General features: G+C 49.8%; 1 protein-coding gene and 1 long non-coding RNA gene across 2 annotated transcripts in view; both read left to right on the top strand.

Annotated features, from left to right (window-relative positions):
• The first annotated feature begins 3,686 nt into the window (after positions 1-3,686).
• On the top strand, positions 3,687-10,335 carry LOC119978260. The gene is made up of 3 exons (XR_005463412.1): positions 3,687-3,735; positions 7,915-7,999; positions 10,267-10,335. It is a non-coding gene; the product is annotated as an uncharacterized LOC119978260 (long non-coding RNA).
• Positions 10,336-10,642: 307 nt separating this feature from the next.
• LOC119978176 (CUB and sushi domain-containing protein 3-like) overlaps positions 10,643-27,932 on the top strand; it is a 32,612-nt gene continuing 15,322 nt past the window's right edge. The window contains exons 1-8 of the mRNA XM_038819608.1: positions 10,643-10,743; positions 14,867-14,940; positions 21,363-21,459; positions 22,076-22,149; positions 23,538-23,634; positions 24,240-24,313; positions 26,322-26,418; positions 27,034-27,107. Coding sequence (XP_038675536.1) covers positions 10,643-10,743; positions 14,867-14,940; positions 21,363-21,459; positions 22,076-22,149; positions 23,538-23,634; positions 24,240-24,313; positions 26,322-26,418; positions 27,034-27,107 — 688 coding nt within the window. The remainder of the gene's footprint in view (positions 10,744-14,866; positions 14,941-21,362; positions 21,460-22,075; positions 22,150-23,537; positions 23,635-24,239; positions 24,314-26,321; positions 26,419-27,033; positions 27,108-27,932) is intronic.

Here is a 27,932-nt window from a genome sequence, read left to right as displayed (position 1 = left end):
GGGAGAGGAGGAGAGAGGGGGGAGAGGAGGAGAGAGGTGGGGGAGAGGAGGAGAGAGGGGGGGAAGAGGAGGAGAGGGGGGAGAGGAGGAGAGAGGGGGGAGAGGAGGAGAGAGGTGGGGGAGAGGAGGAGAGAGGGGGAGAGGAGGAGAGAGGGGGGGGAGAGGAGGAGAGAGGGGGAAGAGGGAGGGGAGAGGGGGGAGAGGAGGAGAGAGGAGGAGAGGAGGAGAGAGGTGGGGAAGAGGAGGAGAGGGGGGGGAAGAGGAGGAGAGGGGGGGGATGTGGTGTACCGGCCCTTCAGAGGGAGGGGGAGTGGGGGTGTGGGTACCGGCCTTCAGAGGGAGGGGGAGGGGGCTGTGTGGGTACCGGCCTTCAGAGGGAGGGGGGTGTGGGCACCGGCCTTCAGAGGAGGGGGGTGTGGGCACCGGCCTTCAGAGGGAGGGGGTGGTGGGTACCGGCCCTTCAGGAGGTAGGGGGAGGGGTGGGGTACCGGCCTTCAGAGGGAGGGGGAAGGGGGGTGTGGGTTATCGGCCTCCCTCAGAGGGAGGAGGTAGGGGGGTGGGGTACCGCCTTCAGCGGGAGGGGGAGGGGGGTGTGTGTACTGGCGTTGAGAGGGGAGGGGGGGGGGGGGTACCGGCGTTGAGAGAGAGGGTGGCGGCGTTGGAGGGGGGTAGGGTGGTGGTGGTGAGTGGGGTAGGGGTGGTGAGGGGGGTAGGGGTGGGTGAGGGGGGGTAGGGGTGGTGAGGGGGGGTAGGGGCATTGGAGGGGGGTAGGGGTAGTGGGGTGGGGCAGGGGGGGCGCCGCTGCCCCCAACCCCCCCATCCCTACCCCCCACCCCTACTCCCCCATCCCTACCCACCCCCCACCACCCCTACCCAACCCCAACCACCCCTACCCACCCCTACCACCCCTACCCACCCCCACCACCCCTACCCACCCCCTCCCCACCCCTAACCCCCTCCCCACCACCCCCTACCCCCCTCCCCACCACCTCTACCCCCTACCCACCTCCAATGCTGCCTCCCCATCTCTCTCAAAGCCGGTACCCCCCCTCTCTCATCGCCGCAACCCCCCCTCAATGCCGCAACCCCCCCCTCAACGCCGCACCCCCCCCATGCCGCAACCCCCCCTCAACGCCGCAACCCCCCCCCTCAACACCGCAACCCCCCCCTCAACGCCGCAACCCCCCCCTCAATGCCGCAACCCCCCCCTCAACGCCGCAACCCACCCACCCCCCCCAAACGCCGGGACACTCTCTCTCTTCCCCCCCCCCCCACCCCCCCAAACGCCCCCCACACAAACGCCCTGGACTCTCTCCTCCTCCCCCCCACCCCCCACTCGCCCCAGGTCACTGAACGGCGTCAACCATCATCAATGGTTGACGCCGTTTTAAAGCTACTCTGTTTTTCGCCGACGTGACCCGTGGCCACGTCGGCGGGACTTCGGCCCATACGGGCCGGAGATTTGGTGAAAGTAAAAATATAATGAAATCCCGCCGGCGCCAGCTGTTCTCAGAGGCTGCCGGCGGGATTTGCACAACGCCGGTTTTTGGCCGGTCGGAGATTTTAAAACCCGGCAGGAGCGGGAATAATGCCGCCGCCAGCCGATTCTCCGACCCTGCGTGGGGTCGGAGAATTTCGCCCCTGGTCAGTTATGCCTGGTGTGGAGTGGTGTCCCACAAGCGATAATCAGGTTAGTCAGTGACCTGTTCCAGGTAAAGCGTGCTATGAAAACAGATGAAAGTTTGCCTTGTGCACACTGGGTGCATGGAGAGACGCACCAATTATTTTTCAGTGAATTACGCACAAGGAAACCTAAATACTTTTGCTCCACTACAACTCCCATTCTCTCACCAAAAATTAAGTCGGTGGAAATCTATTATTATGTTTTTGGATGGCTTCAATGGGAAATCCCATTGACAAGCGACGGGAGTAGAGAATCCCGCCACCAGCGAACAGCGCGCCGGCGAGAAACATGCAGCTGGGCGACCGGAGTATCCCACCCATGGGAACCTGATGTTCTAGGAAATTGTGCAGCAGCTTATCATCTTCACGATGAATAGCAATGACAGAAATTGTTGAAGATTTTGGAGTTTGTCACATTTCTACCCTTTCTCATTTTATTTCCTTTGTAGCAATAAGATGTGGTAATCCTGGGGAGATTGTGAATGGATATTATTATGGAAATAACACAGTTGGAAGTAAAGTTACTTTTTATTGTGACAGTGGGTGAGTATTCAGAGTAAAATTGACTAAGTGACTGTGGTGAAGGACGATACTATTTTAATGTTATGATTCAGACAATTTTAGATGTTTATCTCTCATTCTTCACATTTTCGATGTGGGCTTTCCATGTGAACTCTGATTGGGGCTTTCAATTTATTGTGCCGTAGACAATTAAAAAATATATTCATGTTGATATAGGTCAGGGGTGTTGGTGCAGGGATTGGAATATGAATGCAAGGATGGGAATGTCAAATGTTGGGTGTTACAGATGCCTCGCTTGATTTTTTGAGATGAACGCTGGGGGCGCGATTCTCTGAACCCCGCGCCGGGCCGGAGAATCGGCGCAACCGCGCCACGACGCCCCGATGCCAGCATGCGATTCTCCGAGTTGCGGAGAATGGGCGCCATTTGCACTGGCACGGTTGGCAGGCGCCGGCTGCGGGCCGCTGGAATTGGCGGGGCCGCCGATTCTCCAGCCCAGATGGGCTGAGCGGCCGCGTGGATATGACAGAGTTCCGCCGGCGCCATTCACCCCTGGTCGCTGCCGGCGGGAACTCAGCACGAACGGTTGGAGGGAGGCATGTGGGGTGAGGAAAAGCGCTTCTTCAACGGGGGGACTTCCGATGGGGTCTGACCTGCGCTTAGGGCTCACTGATCGCTCGTGAACCGCTCCAGCGCCGTGCTGGCCCCCTGTGGGGCCAGAAACGGTTGCCCTGTGCCCATTTGAAATGAAAATGAAATGAAAATCGCTTATTGTCACGAGTAGGCTTCAATGAAGTTACTGTGAAAAGCCCTTAGTCGCCACATTCCAGCGCCTGTTCGGGGAGGCTGGTACTGGAATTGAACCGCGCTGCTGGCCTGCCTTGGTCTGCTTTAAAAGCCAGCGATTTAGCCCAGTGTGCTAAACCACACCATCGTTAAACGCGACGACGTTCACGACGGCGCAAACACGTGGACTCCATTTTGAAGACTCGCCCCCTGGATGTCTACATCTGTTCGCTTCACAAAGAGTTTAAATTATATTTTAAAACAGCTCCAAGGTGAGCTGGATACAAGAAAGTAACATAAAAACAAATAACCGTGGATGCTGGAATCTGAAACAAAAACAGGAAATGCTGCAAAATCTCAGCCGATCTGACAGTACCTGTGGAGAGAGAACAGAGCCAGCGTTTCAAGTCAGGCTGACTCTTCATCAGAGCTCTGAGCAGCATATGGGACCTGACCGGCTCCTTTCTTCACATTTAACAACACAAACTGTATTTGATTCCTATTTCTTGTTATGCTAATCTAGTTCTATGTTTGATTTTTAAACACCATTTGTTAATTGTATTTTTAAATGTTTCCTTTGTGGGCCTTAGATTTCTTATCTGGTCAGCAAGCTGCACCAGTTTCCCAGTTCACCTTCAGGATACTGACACATGTGGTTTGTTTTTTATAGATATAAAATGGTGGGGAGGGATTATCGCCAATGTACACCTGCGGGATGGGATGGTGAGGTTCCATCCTGCCAATGTAAGTTATATTACTCTGTTTTGTGAAGTGACTAACTTGCTTCTCTGTACTAAGTGATTGAGCCACTTTTACTGAAATTGGTGTTTGTTTACATCCAAATTTTGTTCCCGACATTTTGACATTCGCTGGCTTGGCGTTCTGACTGCCTCGATTTGAGTGAAATCGTTGTTCAGTGCTTTAATTTAACACTACAAATTAAAGGAACATAATGTGTAAAATGAGAAATTGCCACTCATCAAATCAATTCTGCTCCTTCCAGAATCTTCTACCATGCTGCAAATGGGAGTGTTGGGGCAAAGAACTGAGTTTTGGTGTGTGTTGAAAAGTTTGGTGTGTTACAGTCCATTCCGTGAGTCCAAGTTGCTATGGCAACATCCCATTCTACATGCATGTTTGCCAGGAGCTATAGATGTTGATGGGTGGAAGCTTTAACCATCTTTTCCTCACATGTTTGACCAAGGATCTCTTCCATTGTTGCCACTACCATTGGCGAGTGTTAGAAGGATTTTCAGGTTGACATCCAACTTGCTTGCTCATGTTATATACTTACCTTCCTATAGTTAATATGTTGTATTAATTTGCTGATCAAGCTTGAGTGAAAGTAATAAATGTTAAGGAGATGACATAAACATGATGGAAGATTTTAAGTGGTGGTGGCCCTGAGGTAGAGCAGATAATGCTATGAAAATGGAAACAACGGGTGGCATTCTTCAGGGCTGCAGCCGCATTTTCCTGCATGGATTCTCCGTTCCCACAGCTGGCCAATGGGGTTTCCTAATGTGGCCACCCCATGCCGTCGACAGAGAATTCTGCTGGTGATCTTCGAGATGGGATAAGAGGTTTTGAAGTCCCTTTCTCACTTTTGATTTACAACATCCTTAAAATAATGGACTTGATGATGTGATGCGCTTATGTACTTAGTTTTCAGTGGCTTAAGTACATGGACACCATGCCTTTTCTCCTTCACAACTCCTAGTCTCTCACCATTAGAAACCAGGTGGATACCAAACATTATGGGCCAGATGTTCCAATTTGAGGTGGAAATCACAAGTTAGAAGATTTCCTGGCATTACAATCCTGGCTCCTGCCAGATATTGTCCACCCGCACTATTTTTGCGGTGGGGTAACGGGGCTGGATCAGAGCTACCTCCTCTTGGAGCAGGTGGGCAGATGCTAATGTGGGCAGGTTAGAAGACCTGCCTCCTTGCACTGGTACATCAGCCCAACTTTGTTAATGACTTTTAGGCCCTAACACTTAACACCACCCCTCCATTCATACCCAACCCACCTCCCCTCCATATCCCGCTGCTTCCTCACCTCTTGTGTCCTTTGTACCTCTCCCCATACTCAACCACAGGTGCAGTGAAGTGTGGGGGGAGTACCCTTATAGGTTAGTTGAGCGTTTGGAGGTTGCATAGGGGGGGTCGAGAGGTCAGGACGCCATTTAGAAATGGCATCCCGATCTCCTCCTGCATTGAGGAGCTCCGGCAAGCGGAGCTCCTCAGTGAAAGGAATGGGACTAAGTGCAGCCTTGTTGGGGTGTTCCCCACTGAGGCACCAAATAGAAGCCGAGGTTCAATAGATATCATTGTGTTTCTCAGAACTGCGAGTGCCAAGAAACACCTGGCCAAACCGCTGGTTACGGGACTCTGTTCTTATTTGTATATATCGCGACCTCGGTGTTGACACCGGAACTGAATTATGTGTGATTCGCATTGCCATTGGGGGCGCTATTCATGGAATAATTCAGGAGATTTTAATGGTCCAGTACTCTGTTGGCATAAATTCTGAGCAATTCCAAGCCCCGCGGACATTCTAACCACTGGGGTGGAAGTTAATGCCAAAGAGTCTGGCAGCTGGAACTGTTTAAGCGCTCCACTTACCACGCACTCACTGCAGCCACCAAGATGGCTCAGAGAAGACCAGCACCCTGAGGTTGGATGTCTGAGGTGCAGTCAGGAGCAGGGGGACATCCTCTTCCCTCGGGTGGGCTGCAGATTCAAGCCTGCCCTCCTGACCACTGCCTGGGAGATGGTGGCAGAGGCAGTCAGTGCTGGCAGTCTCATCAGGAGGAGATGGCTGGTGAACCGCAGTGGTGGGGGTCATGGGTGAGTCTTCTGTCCCTCTAGTTAGGAGTCTCTGTGTGGGGTCCCTTTAGGTGGCGGGTCCCTATGGGGGGGGGGGGGGATTCTTTTAGTTAGGGGGCTCCTCTGGGTCTCTGGGAGTTGTCCCTCTTATTAGGGGGCCTCTGGGGGTCTTCATTTTTAAGAGGTCCCTCCGGGGAGGGGAAGGTCACCCCCATGCTTGGGGGAAGATGGCACCCAGAAACTCCAGGAGTGGGGGTTGCTTTGCGATTGGGGGGATCGGTGTTGATTTACAGTACAGGGGTGAGGGGGAAAACTTGTATTCCCAACCTGAGCCATCTTGGTGGCTGCAGAGATTGTGTAAAATGGAGTGTTTAAAACAGCTCCAGCTGCCAGGCTCTTTGGTGCAAACTCCTGCCCCGCTGAGGGACGACTCCCTAGAGACCTCGGGCGGGATTCTCCCGTACCCGACGGGATGGGCCGTACCGGCGCCGAGGAGTGGCGTGAACCACTCCGGCGTCGGGCCACCCGGAAGGTGCGGAATCCTCCACACATTCAGGGGTTAGGCCAGCGACAGTGGGGTTGGTGCTGCGCCAACCGGTGCCGAAGGGCCTCCGCCGGCTGACGCAGGTTGCCGCACGCGTGGGAGTGCCAGCGTGTGCTGGTGTCATCCCAGCGCATGCGCAAGGGGGTTCTTCTCTGTGCCGGCCATGGCGGACTGTTACACCGGCCGACGCGAAGGGAAAGAGTGCCCCCACGGCACAGGTCCGCCCACGGATCGGTGGGCCCCGATCGCGGGCCAGGCCACTGTGGGGGCCCCCCCGGGGCCAGATCCTTCCGCGCCTCCCCCCAGGACTCCGCAGACCGTCCGCAGAGTCAGGTCCCACCGGTACGGACCTGGTTTGATTTACGCTGATGGGACCGGCCGAAAACGGGTGGCCACTCGGCCCATCGGGGAGCGGAGAATCGGTGGGGGGGTCGCTGCCAACGGCCCCCGACTAGTGCGGCGTGATTCCCACCCCCGCCAAAACCCCAGCGCTGGAGAATTCGGCAGCCGGCGTCGGTGTGGCAGGGCGGTATTCACGCCGCTCCCCGGCAATTTTCCGGCCCGGCGGGGGTGGTTGGAGAATCCCGCCCCTCCTAAATAGGGGGCACCCCACAAGAATCCTGTAACTAGAGGAACACCCATAGGGACCCCTTAACTAGAGGAACCCCCACAGAGCCCCCCTCACTAGAGGGACCCTCCCACAGAGACACCGCTTTGGTGCGAACCCCTGCCCCAGCGGTTAAATGCTCTGAATTTGCGCTGGCAGAGTGTTGGCCTATTTGCATGTCCTGAACCGCTCGGAATTCAGTCCTGGCATCAGCACTTTGCCTCCCGAACAGAGAATCCTGTCCATTTTCATGTGTCTATCTGTACTCTCAACTTTACTTCCTATCCTCCTTGCATTTATCTATACATATCTTTGAACACTGACAGATTCTTCTGCTGTACACTTTTTAACCTTTGCTTCTTCTGTCTTTCAGAGTCACTCGCTAATTTTCTGTCTCCCTTCCCTGCCCTGAACATGTCCTTTGTGAATCTGCCCACTGGTTCCCATCCTGCCGGCAATCTAGTTGAAACCAACAGCACGAGTGTATTCCAGACAAAGCCTCAGTCCCGAATGAACCTTTTCCATTTTGATCAGTCAAAAGCCAGGGATTTCCATAAATTTATGGGTGTGTTTGACTTCTTCAGTGATGCTTTGAGGCTTTCCCGAAAGTGATTCCATATTCCTGCTGGGAATCTCCTGCTACGACAGTGTTCCGAGTGGAGTTAATACTTCAAGAGCTTGGTATCAGGCATAAAATTCCCATGCTCTGTCCAGCAGAGTTGGTTTTGTGTGATTAACGCCCCAACACATTTGCAGTACAGGACTATATTCTATTAATCATTTGAAATTTTGAAAATTGCATTCCAAAGTTAAGGTAAGTTGATATTCTCTGAAATTGGGTGGTAGTTTATTATCTTCAAATTAAAGACCTAAACTGCAATGAGAGAACTGTTAGATATTATGGGATTTTGTAACACTTCTACTTTTTATTTTCTGTGCAGCATTACAGTGTGGTGATCCCGGGGAGATTCTGAATGGATGTTATAAGATAGCTGGACATAAAGTTACCTTTTATTGTGACATTGGGTGAGGATTCATGTAAATTACGGAACAACTTTGGTGAAAGACTATTTTAATATTTGAGCATAAGACAATTTCAAATGGCCATGTCTTCTTCACATTTCTGAGTGAAGCTTCCAATTTAGTGCTGCACTGGCAATTAAAAAAAAATAGTCTTCATACTGATCACGGTCAGGGCTGTTTATGCTGTGTTTGGAATGTGAATGGTGAGATGGAAAATTTAGCCTTGGACATAATCAACCTGGGAACCAGAAATGACAATGGCAAACTCAGCCTTGTAGACTTTGCAAAGTTCTTCCTAACATCTGGGGGGGGGGGGGGGGGGGGGGGGCTTGTGCGAAAATTGGGTGTGTTGTCTCACAAACAAGGGCCGTGATTCTCCACTACCTGGCAGGACGGGGGGTCCCGGCGTGTCGGAGTGGCGTGAACCACTCCGGCGTCGGGCCACCCCAAAGGTGCGGTGAAGGCCATGGCGGAGGCGGAAGAAAAGAGTGCCGCCACGGCACAGGCCCACCCGCGGATCGGTGGGCCCCGATCGCAGGCCAGGCCACCGTGGGGGCACCCCCGGGATCCCGGAGCCCGCCCGCACCGCTAATCCCGCCGGTCAGGTATGTGTTTTGATTCCCGCCGGCAGGAGAGGCCTGTCAGTGGTGCGACTTCGGCCCATCGCGGGCCGAGAATCGCCGCGGGGGGCCTGCCGACCGGCGTGGCATGATTCCGGGCCTCGCCCAATCTTGGGGGGCGGAGAATTCGGGATATGGCGGGGGCGGGATTGACGCCAGCCCCAGGCGAATCCCGGCCAAGGTTTTTTTATTTGTTAATGGGCATCACAGGCTGTGCCAGCATTTTTTGCCCATTCATAATTGCCCTTGAGAGCAGATAAGAGTCAACTACTTTGCTGTGGGTCTGAAGTCACATATATGCCAGGCTAGGTAAGGATGGCAGATTTCCTTCCCTTCCATTAGGGAACCAGATGGGTTTTTGCAACAATGGTCTCATGGTCATCACCAGATTTGTTTTATTGAATTCAAATTTCACCATCTGCAGTTGCGGGATTTGAACCAGGGACCCCAGAGCAGTGTTCTAGGTGTCTGGGTTACTAGTCCAGTGACAATCCCACTGTGCCTCCCCATCAAGCACAAGCCTGACATAGTCATGCTCACAGAACCATGGGAGGGATTCTCCGACCCCCCGCCGGGTCGGAGAATCGCCGGGGGCGGCTGAATCCCGACCCCGCCAGCCGCCGAATTCTCCGGCACCGGAGAATCGGCGGAGGCGGGAATCGCGCCGCGCCAGTCGGCGGGCCCCCCACAGCGATTCTCCAGCCCGCGATGGGCCGAAGTCCCGTTGCTGTAATGCCAGTCCCACCAGCGGGAATTAAACCACCTACCTTACCGGTGGGACCAGGCGGCGTGAGCGGGCTCCGGGGTCCTGGGGGGGACGCGGGGCGATCTGGCCCCGGGTGTTGCCTCCACGGTGACCTGGCCCACAATCAGGGCCCACCGATCCGCGGGTGGGCCTGTGCCGTGGGGGCACTCTTTCCCTTCCGCATCAACCGTGTCAGCCTCCGCCATGGCCGACGCGGAGGTGACCCCCACCCTGCGCATGCGCGGGGATGACGTCAGCAGCTGGTGACGATCCCGCGCGTGCGCCAAAGGCCTTCCAAACGAGCCGGCGGGACGTCAACCACTCCGGTGCGGGCCTAGCCCCTCAAGGTGAGGGCTTGGCCCCTAAAGGTGCAGAGAAATCCACACCTTTGGGGCGGCCCGACGCCGGAGTGGTTCCCGCCACTCCATTCTGCCCGGGTCTCCCGCCCCGCCGGGTAGGGGAGAATCCCGGCCCATACTTTCCTTACTTGGTGGAACTCTGAGGGCACTCGGCCCGTTGTGCTCGGAGAATTGCCACTGGGGCCGCTTTCAACAGCCCCTGACCGGCGACCGGAGAATCGGCGGCCCGGCATTGGAGCGGCGTGACGGGATTCTCATGCCCCCCCCTCCTCCCCCCCGGTGATCCTCCAACCAGGCGCAGGCTCAGAGAATCCCGGCCACAGAGTCTGGCCAGATTTTTTTTTCACAACACAATAATTCCATTTGATTCCAAGTCATTTTTCTGCTGACATCATCCCACGCTTGATTTGACTTAGCAGTGTTTGTTGATAGTTGAGCAGATTTTTCCTTTGTGGACATTAATTTCTTCTCTGGTCAGCAAACTATATCAGTTTCCCAATGTACGTTCAGGTGACTAATACAGGTGTCTTGCTTACCTTTTTCTAGATACAAATTGGTGGGTAGAGATTATCTGCAATGTACAGCTGAGGGATGGGATGGCAAGGTTCCATCTTGTGAACGTAAGTCATATTTCCCTCTTCTGTAAAGTGAATGCCTTGTTTGCCTGCACTAAATGATCGAGCCAATCAATGGATTGCCCTGTAGTGCTGGTTCACATCCATGTTTTCTTCCCTGCAATATTTTGATATCCTCGAATGTGCAGTTCTGATTTTTTTTTTGGTCTGAGCCAAAAAATATTACTGGCATTGATTCAGTACTACATATTTCAGGAACATAAGGTGTGAAATGAAATCACATTTCAGAAGAATTAGATTTTCTGCAAATTGTAGTGTTGGAGCAAACAGTCATGTTGTGGTGGATGATGGAAAGTTTGGGTGGTGCTAACTTCAGTGGAATTGTAGCTGATGGGACACGGGAGATCGAGAAGTTGGAATTGGACGATAAAGGAAAAAGGCAATCAAGGTTAATGGTCGATACTCAAATCAAGCTCATATTCCCTTCTGTTCCTCTTCCATTTTTATTCTATGTTCCATCTAGATCTGTGTTTGTGCCCCACTGATTTAGTTGTGTTCATGCATGTGTTCATAGGAAAGTATTGTTTTAATTTGTTGCCCAAGCTTGAGTGAAAGTTATAGATATTCATGAGGTGACAAAAACTTGGTGGGAGATTTACATAGAATTGGTGCTGAGGTAGAGGGGATAATGCGGTGGAAGAGGAAATAGCCACTTCTTCACTTTTCAGTTCCGACACCCTAAAACTTAAGGACAGCATTTCATTAACCATTTTGATTACGTCTTGGACCTTGTGCACTATTTTTCAATATCTTATGTACTTGGATATCTCAGTACTTTTGCTCATCCATAGCTACTACTCTCCCTACTCTATTCAGAAAATAGGTGGATGCCTAACACTGGTGGGAATTAATGGAGTCTGTCAGAGGGCACATGATGGCGGGGAGGGTTGGGGACAGACGAATGAAGGCCAGTGTCGGTGAAACTATCCCCATTTCAGAGGTGGGGCCTAAGTCAGGAATCCTGCCTGCCCGTGGTGCGATGTCTATTGAACTGATTCATGAGCCACCTGGAAGCGATTATCCCTGAAACCACCAGAATTCAGAGGTGGATCTGTGACAAAAGATTGGTTCTTCGTGCCTCCCAAAGACCACCCAGCAAACACTCTCGGGATTTCCGGCTGGCGCGGAGTGGGAATCTCTTGTTGTTAGGCACTCAGGGCTTTATTGAGGGACTCGTTATCAGGAAAGGTGGTGGTGGTGGTGGTGGGGGGGGGGGGGCTCAGCACGAATCAGCGTCCTGCTCTTGCCACTGATATCCAGCAATATTCCTGTGATCACCAATCATCTGTGTTCAGATATCCCACAGAAAGCAGGGGGCTAGTGTATTACCAGCAGTGCTGTTGGTGGTGGTGCTGGCATCGGAGAGCTGAGAGCTGCCGGCCTCTGATTGGCAAATAGTTGCTGGGGAAGGATTTCCGAACACCTGGAGGATTCTGGTACGGAAGGCCCAACACTGCCCAAATTCACATTGGGCCCTTGCCACAGAAGTGCACTCCCCACAGAAGTGACGCTATGTTCCCACCAGTTCCCCAACAGGTGGGGGAAACCCCATTGTTGGCATTAAACCCCAGCCATTATGTTTTGTGTTGCTAGCAAAGATTGATGTTGTTCAATACAAGGACTACTTGCTGTGAGGTAATTCGAAATGAGAGAAAACCCTGCATTATAATGATATAATTCTGAAAAATGAATTCCACATTTAAGGTAACATGACATTCTGGGCAAACATGTAGCGGCATTTCATATTTGTGATAAATAGTTATGATTGGGAATGAAAATCTGGTGGGGATTTTGGGTCTCATTTCTACCTTTTCACATTTTATTTTGTGCCTAGCAATAACCTGTGGTAACCCTGGAGCAATCGTAAACGGATATTATAAGGCACCCAATTGGACGGTTGGAAGTAACGTTACTTTTTATTGTGACGTTGGGTGAGTAGTCAGTCTATAAATCTGTGAATAATTTTACTGAGGGACTATATTATTTTAACACTCTGAATAGGATCATGTCAGGCGACCGGACTCAGTGATCACAACATGTGAGTTCTGAGTGAGATTTCCATTTGAGTGTTCAACTGGCGATTTAAAACACAGTCTACAATGATAAAGGTGAGGGATATTAGTGCTGAAATGGGAATATTAATGCAAAGGTAGAAATGTTAAATGTGGTTGTTGATAATAACGTCCATTTTCTGAATCAACAATGGACGTCCATGTCTGCTGGTTTTTTTAAATGTTGGAAAATGAACTTTATGCACCAATTCTCCACCTCTGCTTTATTTTAATGGTGTGGAGATGCCGGCGTTGGACTGGGGTGAGCACAGTAAGAAGTCTTACAACACCAGGTTAAAGTCCAACAGGTTTGTTTCAAACACGAGCTTTCGGAGCACGGCTCCTTCTTCAGGTGAATGGAAAGGCTTGTTCCAGAAATGTTTATATAGACACAGTCAGAGATGCCCCGGAATGCGAGCACCTGCAGGCAATCAAATCATCAAAGATGCAGAGAGAGAGGTAACTCCAGGTTAAAGAGGTGTGAATTGTCCCAAGCCAGTTCAGTCGGTAGGCCTCTGCAAGTCCAGGCTTGTTGGTGGGGGCCGAATGTAATGCGACATGAATCCCAGATCCCGGTTGAGTCCGCATTCATGCGTGCGGAACTTAGCTATAAGTTTTTGCTCAGCAATTTTGCGTTGTCGCGTCTCCTGAAGGCCTCCTTGTAGAATGCTGACCCGGAGATCAGAGGCTGAATGTCCTTGACTGCTGAAGTGTTCCCCAACTGGAAGGGAACAGTCCTGCCTGTTGATAGTCGCACGATGCCCGTTTATTCGTTGTCGCAGTGTCTGCATGGTCTCGCCAATGTACCACGCTTCGGGACATCCTTTCCTGCAGCGTATGAGGTAGACTACATTGGTCGAGTCGCACGAGTATGCGCCGCGTACCTGGTGGGTGGTGTTTCCATGTGTAATGGTGGTGTCCATATCGATGATCTGGCATGTCTTGCAGAGATTACCCTGGCAGGGTTTTGTGGTGTCGTGGTTGCTGTTCTGAAGGCTGGGTAATTTGCTGCAAACAATGGTTTGTTTGAGGTTGCGCGGTTGTTTGAAGGCCAGTAGTGGGGGTGTGGGGATGACCTTGGCAAGATGTCCATCCTCGCTGATGATGTGTTGGAGGCTGCGAAGAAGATGTCGTAGTTTCTCCGCCCCAGGAAAGTACTGGACGACGAAGGGTACTCTGTCAGTGGTGTCCCGTGTTTGTCTTCTGAGGAGGTCGGTGCGGTTTTTTGCTGTGGCGCGGTGGAACTGTCGATCAATGAGTCGAGCGCCATATCCCGTTCGTACGAGGGCATCTTTCAGCATCTGTAGGTGTCTGTTGCGCTCCTCCTTGTCTGAGCAGATCCTGTGTATACGGAGGGCTTGTCCATAGGGGATGGCTTCTTTAATGTGTTTCGGGTGAAAGCTGGAGAAGTGGAGCATTGTGAGATTATCTGTGGGCTTGCGGTAAAGCGAGGTGCTGAGGTGACCGTCCTTGATGGAGACGAGTGTGTCCAAGAATGGAACTGAATTTGGAGAATAGTCCATGGTGAGTTTGATGGTGGGATGGAACTTATTGATGTCATCGTGTAGTCGTTTCAGTGATGTCTCGCCGTGGGTCCAAAGGAAAAAAATGTCATCGATGTATCTGGTGTATAGCATCGGTTGAAAGTCCTGTGTGGTGAGGAAGTCCTGTTCAAACTTGTGCATGAAGATGTTGGCATATTGAGGTGCAAATTTGGTCCCCATGGCTGTTCCGTGCGTCTGGATGAAGAATTTGTTGTCGAAGGTGAAGACGTTGTGGTCTAGAATGAAACGGATGAGTTGCAGAATTGCGTCTGGAGATTGGCAGTTGTCGGTGTTGAGGACTGAGGCTGTTGCAGCAATGCCGTCGTCATGGGGGATGCTGGTGTAGAGTGCCGAGACATCCATTGTGACGAGGAATGTTCCTGGTTCAACTGGTCCATGGGTGCTGAGTTTCTGTAGGAAGTCCGTCGTGTCGCGACAGAAGCTGGGTGTACCTTGTACGATGGGTTTCAAGATGCCCTCGATGTGGCCAGAGAGGTTCTCACACAGGGTCCCATTGCCTGAAACGATAGGACGGCCTGGTGTGTTGGCCTTGTGTATTTTCGGGAGGCAGTAGAGATCTCCAATGCGGGGATTACGTGGGATGAGAGCACGTAGGGTGTTCTGAAGGTCTGGATCTAAGGTCTTGATCAGTCTGCTGAGTTGGCGGATGTGTTCCTTGGTTGGAACACTTAATTAACAGATTATTTTAATGGAACAATATAGCTGTATTTGATGTCCATTTCATTGATCTGCTAATCTAGTTCTATTTTTGTTTGTTTTTTAACCGCAGTTTGTCAATATTTTAATAGATTTTCCTCTATGCATCTTAGAATTTCTACCTGGTCAGCAGACTGTAACACTTTTCCAATCAACCTTCCTGACTCTGGTAACAGGTGACTTGTTTTTCTTTCTCTAGATACAACATTGTGGGCAGGGATTATCGGCGATGTACAGCTGAGGGTTGGGATGGCGAGGTTCCATCCTGTGAACGTAAGTTTATGTTCCCCTGTCTTGTAAAGTGACTAACTTGCTTTTTAACGACAAATTATTGATCCACTTCCAATGAATTGTTAATAATGTTGATCAACATATAGGATTTCTTTCTCTGCAGAATCTTTCAAACTCATATTTTGGTTTAAAAATATGGAAAGGTGTTGCATCGCCTGGACACTTGGATGCTGAGCTGAAGTCTCTTTTAATGAAGGGTTACAAGTTTGCCTTTGGCCTGGGATTAAGTCTGCTTTCTTTCCCAATAAATCTGTTGAGGGGAAATCAGCTGTGTGTTTGCTTTGAAATGCAGATGGGTAAAAATTGACAAAGGCTGGGGATTTACGGGAAATCACACCACATAGACAAACTTTAGATTTTGGAGCTGTTGCTTTTGAAATCAGTGGGGAATAAATTGAGAAGCAAAGGCTGCCCAACTCCCTCTCTCCCTGTCTTATATGAAATTCCATGTGGGGTTATCGACCTGCAGCCAGGGAATGATCCTCTGAGTATTTGGATGCCTGCAAAGCTGAGGCAAGAAGAATTGACCCAGCTCTGTGTTCTCCTGCATGCTGAAACTCCATTGGTCAGAACGTCCAGACATCCATTGGTTTGAGCAGCCTGTCTTCATAAGAGGGAGTCTCAGATTGACGGCTTCAAACCCATGAAAGGCACCTTGATGCTATTAAGCCTATCATTCAAAGCTTATCTCAGTAGAAAACCTAATGTGGGGATCTTTGGCTCCCAATTTTGGGGGTTGGGATTTACAGTGGGAGCAGGAAATCCCTTGAGACTCCTAAAGAGCTGCTTGAACTGGCGGGCTTTTAGTTTCTTACTGCCTCCGCCCTCTCCCCCTCACCAATGATGGAACGGGAACCTGGTTGTTGAACGTTGAGATCTCCATTTAGATATGTTTAAACGTCATTAGCAGACTTCTAATGCCTGATAGCCCCCCCACCCCCTCCACACCCACACCATTAGATTGTTCATTCACGTCGGTGAAACATAACAGATACCCCACGATGTTCACCTGGAGAACAGAATCTGTGAGTAAAAACCCCAGAGGGGAGAGGGTCATGCCAGAGCACTTCCCCAGCAGTGTCAGATAGTGTTGGGTGGGGTTGATGGGTGGGGTTGAGCACCAGTGGGGCCAGAGGGTGTTCAATGGCGGTGGGGGATGGGTCGTCTATTTTTAATGGGTTGTATCGGGGCACCATTTGAAAAGGGAGTCCCAATCTTTTAAAAACGAAGCTGTTGGAGCCGGTCACGCCAGCCTGACGTTGTGGGAGCTGCCCCTTCACAATACAGCAAAGTGCAGTGATATCATGGTTGTTTTGTAATTCACCGATTGAACACTAGGTGTCTCATTAGTATATAAATCAGGGGTGGGCAAACTTTTCCGTGCAAGGGCCACATTCAGAAATTCACAATTTTAAAGGGCCGCATAGTATATTAAGTAAAATAATTAATATTTAAAATAGCCAAAATAAAAGGTTTTTAAAGAAAAAAAAAGCAATTAATTTTTATTAATTAATATTTTAAAGTAGAAACTTTACATGAAACACATGTTGTGCCAAGCAATGATCACCCTACTCAAGTCAACGTATCCACCCTATACCAGTAACCCAACAGCCCCCCCCCCCCCCACCCCCCAATTAACCTTAAAATTAAAAAAAAAAATGTTTTCTTATGACTTGATCTTGGTGGGCTAAAGACCTTTGGCGGGCTGCGTGCGGCCCGCGGGCCATAGTTTGCCCACCCCTGATATAAATGAATGTTAGAGTCAGGTAACCCCCTCAGACTGGCTGGAGGAAGCTGGAGAGAGGTCCTTTGTACTTGATCTTACTATTATTCGTCTGTTGTTTTGTATATAGTTTACCCACAGTTAATGTTAATAAATCATTTATAGCTTTAGCTAAAAGTGTTCTTGTAATATAAATCAGGCCATATGACAAGAACATTACACCAAGGGCAGATTCCACACCGTTATCCTGCCAGTTGCCCCACTCTGCAAAAAAAAAGAGGATATTAAGCCTATGTATTTATTATTTGTTTGTGTGTTTATATGTGTGTGTGTGTGTGAATGCGCATGCATGCAGGGGTATTTTTACAAAAGGATAGATGGTTATGCTTCCAGAGTAGTCGTGTGCGAGTACCAGTTCTTGCAACTTGTTTTTGAAAAGGTTTTGTCTTTTGATAAAGCAATCATTCTGTGTTTATTGAAGAAAGTTTGATTAAAGTCTCTTACATTTTGGGTCTAACAGCAATGAAGGTAAATAATTGGCCCTTTTCGTGAGTGAATTGAATTTTAAGGGTGCGATTCAGCGACCTTGTCATGTCTGACTTGGTGATACGACAAAGCTGTTGATCTCGCGAGACTTTGCGATCTGGATCTCGTCCTGGTTGGGAACCGGATGAACATTTTTAAACGAGGCATTAGGCTGATTTAATTGTGTCCGTGCCAGATTCTCCCGGCACCCGGGAACTAACGGCCTCGCCTGGGAGATCTCGGGTGAAATTCTCTGACCCCACGCAGGGTCGGAGAATCGGCCGGAGGCGGCGTTATTCCTGCTCCCGCCGGGTTTTTAATTCTCCGAGCGGCCAAAAACCGGCGTTGTTCAAATCCCGCCGGCAGCCTCTGAAAATAGCTGGCGCCGGCGGGATGTCATTGATTTTAACAGACAGACATTCTCCGTGCCGGATGGGCCGAATTCCCGCCGACGTGGCCACGGGTCACGTCGGCGAAAAACAGAGTAGCTTTAAAACGGCGTCAACCATTGATGATGGTTGACGCCGTTCAGTGACCTAGGGCGAGTGCGGGGGTAGCGGCGTTGAGAGAGAGGGAACTGGTACCGGTGTTGAGAGAGAGAGGGGGCGGCGTTAGAGGGGGGTAGGGGTGGTGAGGGGGGTAGGGGTGGTGAGGGGGGGGTAGGGGGGTGGTGAGGGGGTTAGGGGCATTGGAGGGGGGTATGGGTGGTGAGGGGGGTAGGGGCGTTGGAGGGGGGTAGGGGTGGTGAGGGGGGTAGGGGCGTTGGAGGGTGGTAGGGGTAGTGAGGGAGGTAGGGGTGGTGAGGGGGGTAGGGGTGGTGAGGGAGGTAGGGGCGTTGGAGGGGGTAGGGGCGTTGGAGAGGGTGGGGTGGTGAGGGGGGTAGGGGCGTTGGAGGGGGGTAGGGGCGTTGGAGGGCGTAGGGGTGGTGAGGGGGTAGGGGCGTTGGAGGGGGTAGGGGTGGTGAGGGGGGTAGGGGTGATGAGGGGGGTAGGGGCATTGGAGGGGGGTTGGGGCGTTGGAGGGGGTAGGGGTGGTGAGGGGGTAGGGGCGTTGGAGGGGGGTAGGGGCGTTGGAGGGGGTAGAGGTGGTGAGGGGGTAGGTGCGTTGGAGGGGGGTAGGGGTGGTGAGGGGGGTAGGGTGGTGAGGGGGTAGGGGGGTAGGAGCGTTGGAGGGGGTATGGGTGGTGAGGGGGGTAGGGGCGTTGGAGGGGGTAGGGGTGGTGAGGGGGGATTGGGCGTTGGAGGGGGTAGGGGTGGTGAGGGGGTAGGGGTGGTGAGGGGGTAGGGGCATTGGAGGGGGTAGGGGCATTGGAGGGGGTAGGGGTGGTGAGGGGGGTAGGGGCGTTGGAGGGGGGTAGGGGAGTTGAAAGGGGGTAGGGGTGGTGAGGGGGGGTTGGGGTAGGGGGCAGCGGCGTTCAGAGGGGGGGGCGACGGTGCGTTGGCCCCGGGCATCCGTCGCCCCCCCTGCACGCCACTGCCCCCTACCCCAAACCCCCCCACCACCCCTACCCCCCTCCAACGCCCCTACCCCCCTCCAACGTCCCTACCCCCCTCACCACCCCTACCCCCTCCAATGCCCCTACCCCCCTCACCACCCATACCCCCCTCCAACGCCCCTACCCCCCTCACCACCCCTACCCCCCTCACCACCCCTACCCCCCTCACCACCCCTACCCCCCTCCAACACCCCTACCCCCCCTCCCCACCACCCCTCCCCCTCCAACGCTGCCCCTACCCCCCTCCAACGCCGCCCCCCCCCCTCCTCTCAACGCCGGTACCCGTCCCCTCTCCTCTCAACGCCAGTACCCCTCCTCTCTCTCAACGCCGGTACCCCCCCCCTCTTAACGCCGGTACCCCCCCCCCCCCCCTCCTCTCAACGCCGGTACCCCACCCTCGTCTCAACGCCAGTACCCCCCCCCCCTCAACGCCGGTACCCACCCCCCCCCCCTCACCGCCGGTACCACACCCCCTTCCTCTCAACGGCGGTACCACCCCCCCCCCTCTCAACGCCGGTACCACCACCCCCCCTCTCCTCTCAACGCCGGTACCCACCCCCCCCTCCTCTCAATGCCAGTACCACCACCCCCCCTCTCCTCTCAATGCCGGTACCATCCCCCCCTCCCTCCCTCCTCTCAACGGCAGTACCACCCCCCCCCGCCTCTCACGCCGGTACCACCCCCCCTCCTCTCAACGCCGGTACCACCCCCCCTCCTCGCAACGCCGGTACCACCCCCCCCTCCTCTCAACGCCGGTACCACCCTCCCTCCTCTCAACGCCGGTACCACCCCCCTCCTCTCAACGCCGGTACCCCCCCCTCCTCTCAACACCGGTACCCCCCCCTCCTCTCAACGCCGGTACCACCTCCCTCCCTCCTCTCCACGCCGGTGCCACCTGTGGTGATATGATCTGCATACTTGTCTGCCATTGGGCCAGAACGTCGGCTTACCATTGGCCCTGGTCGGTCATGTGCCTCTCGACCGATTGGCCGAGAAGCTGAGTTAAGCACGCCTCTATTAACGAGGTATAAATGGTCAGACGCCTGACGATCGTCCCTTTCCATTGTAGACGATCGCAGAGCTGTGTTCTAGTCAATTAAAGCCAGACTTTGGTAAATCACTCGCCTCGCGTACAATTGATGGTAGATCAATTTAATTGACTACGACTTTGAAGATGGAGTTCCGCATCAAGCCCGAATGACTCCGCATCAGCCTGCAAACTCCGAACTCTGCAGAACTTTTCCAACTCTGGCTGACTTGCCTCGAAGGGTTCCTAGCATCCACAACCCCCCCCCCCCCCCCCCCCCCCACCGGGGCACAGACTTTAACAGTAACTTCAATTGAAGCCTACTTGTGACAATAAGGGATTTTCATTTCATTTCATTGAAATGGTTATTTTACTGCAGCAAACAGGAAACTGTCACATTAATTTACATTTGAATGAAAGTAATAGAAAATGGTGAGGGGACAGAAAACATGGTGGAATATTTTAGTGATGGGGATGGTCAGGTCGAACATTGCTGTGAAAGTGGAGTAAGAAGTCTTACAATACCAGGTTAAAGTCCAGCAGGTTTGTTTCTAATCACTAACTTTCTGAGCACAGCTGAGGAAGGAGCTGCGCTCTGAAAACTAGTGATTCGAAACAAACCTGTTGGACTTTAACCTGGTGTTGTAAGACATCTTGCTGTGCTCACCCAGTCCAACGCCGGCATCTCCACATCGTGAAAGTGGAAATAATTGCAGCGGGATTCTCCGTCGGCAGGATCCTCCGCTTTTCTGGCAGCGCACGGACGCCCGCGGGTTTTCTGACAGGGTGGGGTGGCCACATTGAGAAACCCCATTGGCCAGCAGCAGTAATGGAGAAACACGGTGCCAGCGGGGATGTGCCGTGCCAGAAAAAGGGGCTTGCGGGACGGAGAATCCCGGTGCCGGAGGGGGCGCACCACACCGGAAAAAGGGGCTGGCGGAACGAACAATCCCATCCGTGATCTTTAAGATGGATCAGCATTTGCAATCACTTCCTCACTTTTGAATTTGAACATTCATGAAATGGTGGACTATATTTAATTATTATCTTAATTCTATTTTTTGCTTGTACGTGGACAGTTAAATATTATTGCTCCTCCACGGCTAATGGTCTCTCATTTAGTGCGTAGGTGGATACGTGAGATTTTGGTTGGCTGGTGAAGATTGCTACAGGTCAATGTACAGTTTAAAAAAAATAAATTTAGAGAACTCAATTCATTTTTTCCTATTAAGGGCCAATTTAGTATGATCAATCCACCTACCCTGCACATCTTTGGGTTGTGGGGGCGAAATCCATGCAAACACGAGGAGAATGTGCAAACTCCACACGGACAGTGACCCAGAGCCGGGATTGAACCTGGGACCTCGACCCCGTAAGACTGCAGTGCTACCACTGCGCCACCGTGCTGCCCTGTCAATGTACAGTGTTGTTGAAGACAGAGTGATCTGTTATGAGATATGTAAAACTGAGAGAACCTTTTGCATTTGTGTTGCCTTAATTAGGAAAAATGACATCTGAACATAGGGAACTTGATATTGTTGTTGGGGCTAATCAGCTTCATGTTAAATATTGCAATGGTTAGTCTGTTGGAGATTATGCAACAATCTAATTTTCTCATTTTATTTTCTGTGTAGGGATAAACTGTGGTAACCCAGGGAAGATTCTGAATGGATATTATACCGTGCCAAATCAGACAGTTGGAAATAAAGTTACTTTTTATTGTGACATTGGGTGAGTATTCACTGTAGGAAATATTAAATAAATTTGATGAAATACGATGAAATGTTAATGTTGTGATTAAGATAATTTCAGATTGCCCTCTTTCATGTTTGACATTTCTGATAACAACACTGCATGTGAGCTCTGAGAGAGGCTTCTAATTTAGTGTTGAATTGAATTCTCAAAACAGTATTTCTGCTGATCAAGGTAGGGATGTTAGTGCCTGGATTGGAATATTAATGGAAGGATAGATATGCTGAATATGTTCATGATCCCTGGAACCATTATCTGAGATCAACACCTGTCGTCTGTTTGCTTGTTGCTCTAAAAGCTCAGACCACATTGACGAAGAGTTCTCAGGTCAACTGGCTGCATCAATATTTCACCTCTGCACTGTACTTTATACAGGGTCTCACCATCTTTATTTTCTGTAACAAACACCTCTCTTTGATCCTGTTATTATTCTACTAACTTGGTCCCATCTTTTCAATTACTAAATAACTTTTTTTGCTATTTCAATAGATTTCTTTTCTGTGGGTGTTTAGGATTCTAACCTGGTCACCACACAAACGCTTTCCCATTGATCTTTCAGTTAACTAACACAGGTGACTTATTTTGCTTTGTCTAGGTACAAAATGGTGGGTCGAGATTATCGGCAATGTACAGCTGAGGGATGGGATGGTGAACGTCCATCCTGTGAACGTAAGATGTGTTTCCCTGTTTTGTGAACTGACTGATTGGCTTGTCTGAACCAAATGACTGAACCACATTCAATGAATTGTCACGCTTGTTGGTTTACATCCAGGTTTTCCTTCCTGCAGTTTTTTTATATCTTCGAAAGTAGAGTTTCTTTGTTTGGAATGGCCAAAAAATATTAATTTCCTGAATTCAACATTGCACATTTAAAAAAGATAACCTGCAAATTCATTCATTAAACAATCCTGTTCCTTCCACGGGAATTTAATCTTCTGTCCTGGTGCAAATGGTGGTGTTGGAGCAAAGAGCCATGTTTTGGTGGATGATGGAAAGTCTAGAAGGGGCTAATATTAGTGGATTCGCAGTAGTTTGGGCCATGGGAGATCGAGGAAAGAGAAAGGGAAGGAAATTGATAAAAGGCAATCAATGTTTAGGGTCAATGCTGAATTCATGCTCAGATTCCCTTCTATTTGCTCCTCTTCCATTTTTGTTCCAAGATCGAACAACGTCTGTGTTTGTGCCCAACGGAGGTACCTGTCATGGGAATCCCACCTTCTAATGGTGCGATGTAAATTGGGCCTATTAATGAGCCACATGAGAATAAGTATCTGGATCAATCAGACATTAGAGGCGGATCAGAGATTTAAGGGAAGGCAGATGATTCTCCTGTGTCCAGCAAACACTATTGTGTTTCCTGCTGTCTCCTAGTGGGGTAAGGCAGTCAGTCCCTGATCGAGGCATCTGGCATTTGGAAGTGGGGGATGTGCTGCCGAAACCCAACATCACTGACCTCACAACCACCACCTCATGACCCTATCATCTGTGTCCAGGGATCCAGCAGAGATCGTTTGGTTGGGCCTCGATTCATTACCAGTGGCTGCCACTGGTCTTGGTGGCTCTGCCCAGAATAGAGATCTGCCGATCCGTGATTGGCCAATAGCTGTCGGCGATGGCAATTCCAGCCTGATGAAGAATGGTGATATGGAAGGCCCAATGTTGGCCAGTTAAGTGCCGGAGGACACTTAAATCACATTGGCCCTTACCCACAGATGTGACAATTGAATCCCACCAGTTCTCCCAACTTGTGGGAGGCCACTCATTGCAGGCACTAAATCCAAGCTGTTTTGTTTTGGATTGCAAGAGAAGATTGATGCTGTTGAATACAGAGAGCAGTGGCTGAGAGTAATTGTGAATTTAGAGAAAATCCTGCATGTGCAATACCTACCATCATTCTGTGAAATTAATTTCAAATTTCGGGGAATCTGATATTCTGGGAAATTGTTCAGCAGCATTTCATATTCGTGCTGAATATTTATAATTAGCAATGAAAAATCATTTGCTGATTTTTGATTTTTGTCCCATTTCTACCTTTTCTCATTTTATTTTGTGCCCAGCAATAACCTGTGGTAACCCTGGGGAAATTGCGGATGGATATTACAAGGCACCTAATTGGACGGTTGGAAGTAACGTTACTTTTTATTGTGACATTGGGTGAGTAGTCAGTTTATAAAACTGTGAATAATTTTGGTGAGGGACTGTATTATTTTAGCACTCTGAATAGGTTAATGTCAGGTGTCCGCAGTGATCACAACATGTGAGCTCTGAGTGAGTTTTCCATTTGAGTGTTCAAGTGGTAATTTAAAACAGAATCTTTACACTGATCAAGTTGAGGGATATTAGTGCTGAAATGGGAATATTAATGCAAAGATAGAAAAGTTAAATGTGTTATCGATAATAATGTCCATTTGTTGGATCAACACTGGACGTCCATGTCTGCTGGTTCTTTAAAATGTGTGGTTTAAATTAACAATCATTTGGAAAGGGAGCTTTATGCACCAACGCGTCACCTGTGTGCTGTACTTTATATGGGATCCGATCTGAACTTTCATTTTTAAGCAGCAATACAACAGGATTTGATTCCTATTTCATTGTTCTGCTAATCCAGTTCGATGTTTGTTATTTTTTACCAGTTTGTTGTTAGTTTGATAGATTTTCCCTCACTGAATCTTATAATCCTACCTGGTCAGCAAACTGTAACACTTTCCCAATCAACCTTCATGACTCTGATAACAGGTGACTTGTGTTTCTTTCACTAGATACATCATTGTGGGCAGGGATTATCGGCGATGTGCAGCTGAGGGTTGGGATGGTGAGGTTCCATCCTGTGAACGTAAGTTTATGTTCCCCTGTTTTGTATCTTGTTTTTCAGTAACAAATTATTGATCTATTTTCAATGAATTGCTTTATTGTTGATTGACATACAAGTGAGGCAGTAGTGTAATGGTATTGTCACTGAACTAATAATCCAGAGACCCAGGACAATGCTCTGGGGACCTGGGTTCGAATCCCCTCATGGGCAGACGGTGAAATTTGAATTCAATAAAAAACCTGCACTAAAAAAAGTCTAATGATGACCATGAAACTATTGTCGATTGTCATAAGCACCCATCTGTCATTTAGGGGAGGAAATCTGTCATCTTTACCTGGTCTGGCCCACATGTGACTCCAGAGACACAGTAATGTGGTTGACTTTTAAATGTCCTCACGGATGGGCAATAAAAGCTGGCCCAGCCAGTGATGCCCACATTCCATGAACTAATAAAAACAAAGGGACGCAATTTAAGGAAAAAAAGCGTCCGATTTTTGGCGGGTTTAGCAGGGTCATTGCTGGCACTTATAGCACCGAGAATGATCCCGCTCCCAAACGGGGCAGCACTCAGTCCATTTCATGCACTGAGGAGCTCCTCTCGCCAGTGCAGGAAGAGATATAGAAGCCATTTCAAAATGCCGCCCTGATCACTCCACCAATCAGCGTGACCCTCCAACACCGCCCGATGCCCTAACTCACTTGTTAGGGGATCATGGAGACACCCCGCAGCCCATCTCATACGAAAAGGCACCCCGGGCCTGATCTCCAGAAATGCCACCCTGACACTTTGGCACTGCACGTATGGCACCCTGGTAGTGCCCCTGCCAGGCCGGAAGTACCACTGGCCACTTTATCTTTACCCTCGATGTTATGAAGCCCAACTCTCAAAGTCCATCTCTGCACAAACACTATTGGGTGGGTTAATTTCCGCTCCAGCTATCAAGGGGGTGGGATTAGCAGCAGGAGCAGAAAATCCCGCAAGAATCCACAAGAGGGGTTTACACCAACGGGATTGAGCCTTCCAATTGTGTCTCTCCCCCCCCCCCCCCCCCCCCCCCCCCCCCCTCCCCCAGAACAGGAATCCTGAACTTCAATGTCAGGTTGCTGATTTGAAATGTTTACATTTCAGTCGCAGGCCTCTATGCCTGATAGTCCCCCCCCCCCCCCCCCCCCCCCCCCCCCGTTAGATTATCTGTTCATGTTGGTGATGACTGGGCCATATGACGTGCACCTGGCGAGCAGAACCCGCCGGAGGGGCCCAGCTGTGTACACTACCCAGGGGTGGGAATTTGAACACTCACGAAATGATGGACTATATTTAATTATCTATCTTCATTCTATTTTGTACTTGTAAACGGACAGTTAAATATCATTGCTCCTCCATGGCTTCTGGTCTCTCACCATTTGGTGAGTAGGTGGATTTCATAGATTTCATAGAATTTACAGTGCAGAAGGAGGCCATTCGGCCCATCGAGTCTGCACCGGCTCTTGGAAAGAGCACCCGACCCAAGGTCAACACCTCCACCCTATCTCCATAACCCAGTAACCCCACCCAACACTAAGGGCAATTTTGGACACCAAGGGCAATTTATCATGGCCAATCCACCTAACCTGCACATCTTTGGACTGTGGGAGGAAACCGGAGCACCCGGAGGAAATCCACGCATACACGGGGAGGATGTGCAGACTCCGCACAGACAGTGACCCAAGCCGGAATCGAACCTGGGACCCTGGAGCTGTGAAGCAATTGTGCTACCTGGCATTGTTACTTTGAAGCAAAGTTGGCTGGTGAAGGTTGCTACAGGACAATGCACAGTATTGTTGAAGACAGAGTGATCTGTTGCGAGAGATGGAAAACAGAGAACGTTTTGCATTTGTGTTGCCTTAATTTGGGAACATTACATCTGAACATCGGGACCTTGATATTGTGGTTGGGGCTAATCAGCTTCCTGTTAAATATTGCAATCAAATTTAATCTCTGTTGGAGATTATGTAAGAATCTAATTTTCTCATTTTATTTTCTGTGTAGGGATAAACTGTGGTAACCCAGGGGAGATCCTGAATGGATATTATACCGCACAAAATCAGACAGTTGGAAATAAAGTTACTTTTTATTGTGACATTGGGTGAGTATTCACTGTCGGAATTACTAACTAATTTTTCTGAAATACGATGAAATGTTAATGTTGTGATTAAGATCATTTCAGATTGCCCTCTTTCATGTTTGACATTTCTGATAACAACACTGCATGTGAGCTCTGAGAGAGGCTTCTAATTTAATGTTGAATTGAATTCTCAAAACATTATTTGTGCTGATCAAGGTAGGGATGTTAGTGCCTGGATTGGACTATTAATGGAAGGATAGATATGCTGAATATGTTCATGATCCCTGGATCCATTATCTGAGATCAACACCTGTCGTCTGTTTGCTTGTTGCTCCAAATGCTCAAACCACATTGAAGATCAGCTCTCAGGTCAACTGGCTGCATCAATATTTCACCTCTGCATTGTACTTTATAGAGGGTCTCACCATCTTTATTTTCTGTAACAAACACCTCTCTTTGAGCCCGTTATTATTCTACTAACTTGGCCCCATCTTTTCAATTACTAAATAATATTTTTTGCTGTTTCAATAGATTTCTTTTCTGTGGGTGTTTAGGATTCTATCCTGGTCACCACACAAACGCTTTCCCACTGAACTTTCAGTTAACTAACACAGGTGACTTATTTGCTTTGTCTAGATACAAAATGGTGGGTCGAGATTATCGGCAATGCACAGCTGAGGGATGGGATGGTGAGGTTCCATCCTGTGAATGTAAGTTGTGTTTGACTGTTTTGTGAAGTGACTGATTTGCTTGTCTGTACCAAATGACTGAACCACATTCCATGAATTGGCTTCCTGAAGTATTTTAACATCTTCGAGTGTGGAGTGTCTTTTTTGGAATGTGCCTAAAAATATAAATTTCTTTGCTTCAACATTACACAGTTAGACAAGATAACCTGTGAGATTCATTCATTAAAACAATCCTACTCCTTCCAGGAGAATTTCATCTTCTGTACTGCTAGTGTTGAAGCAAAGAGCCATGTTTTGGTGGCTGATGGGAAGTCTAGAAGGGGCTAATATTAGTGGACTTGTAGCTGGCAGGAAGTGGTTTGGGCTGTGGGAAATCGAGGAGGGAGAAATTTGGAAGGGGATGCGAAAAATGCAATCGATGTTCAGGGTCAATGCTTAAATCATGCTCAGACTCCCTTCTGTTCCTCTTCTGTTTTTCTCCTAAGATTGAGCTACATCTGTGTTTGTGCCCCACTGACGTAGTTATGTTAATACAGCCTCCAGGAAACTGTTGCCTTAATTTGTTGAGCAAGCTTGTGTGAAAATAATAGATATTCATGAGGTGACAAAAAACTTGACTGGAAATTTATATGGGGCTGGTGCTGAGGTAGAGGAGATATTGTTGTCGAGTGGATACAGTCATTTGATCACTTTTCTGTTCCAACACCCTAAAAATGAGGGACAGTATTTCATTAAACATTTTGCTAATGTTTTGAAACTTTTGCATTATTTTTCATAGCTATGGTCATCTGAATAACTTTTCTCCTCCATGGCGCCAACTCTCCCATCATTCAGGAAGTAGGTGGA

The sequence above is a fragment of the Scyliorhinus canicula genome, chromosome 15 (genome assembly GCF_902713615.1).
Source record: "Scyliorhinus canicula chromosome 15, sScyCan1.1, whole genome shotgun sequence".
Classification (NCBI taxonomy): Eukaryota; Metazoa; Chordata; class Chondrichthyes; order Carcharhiniformes; family Scyliorhinidae; genus Scyliorhinus; species Scyliorhinus canicula.
This window is presented reverse-complemented; position numbering and strand designations above follow the sequence as displayed.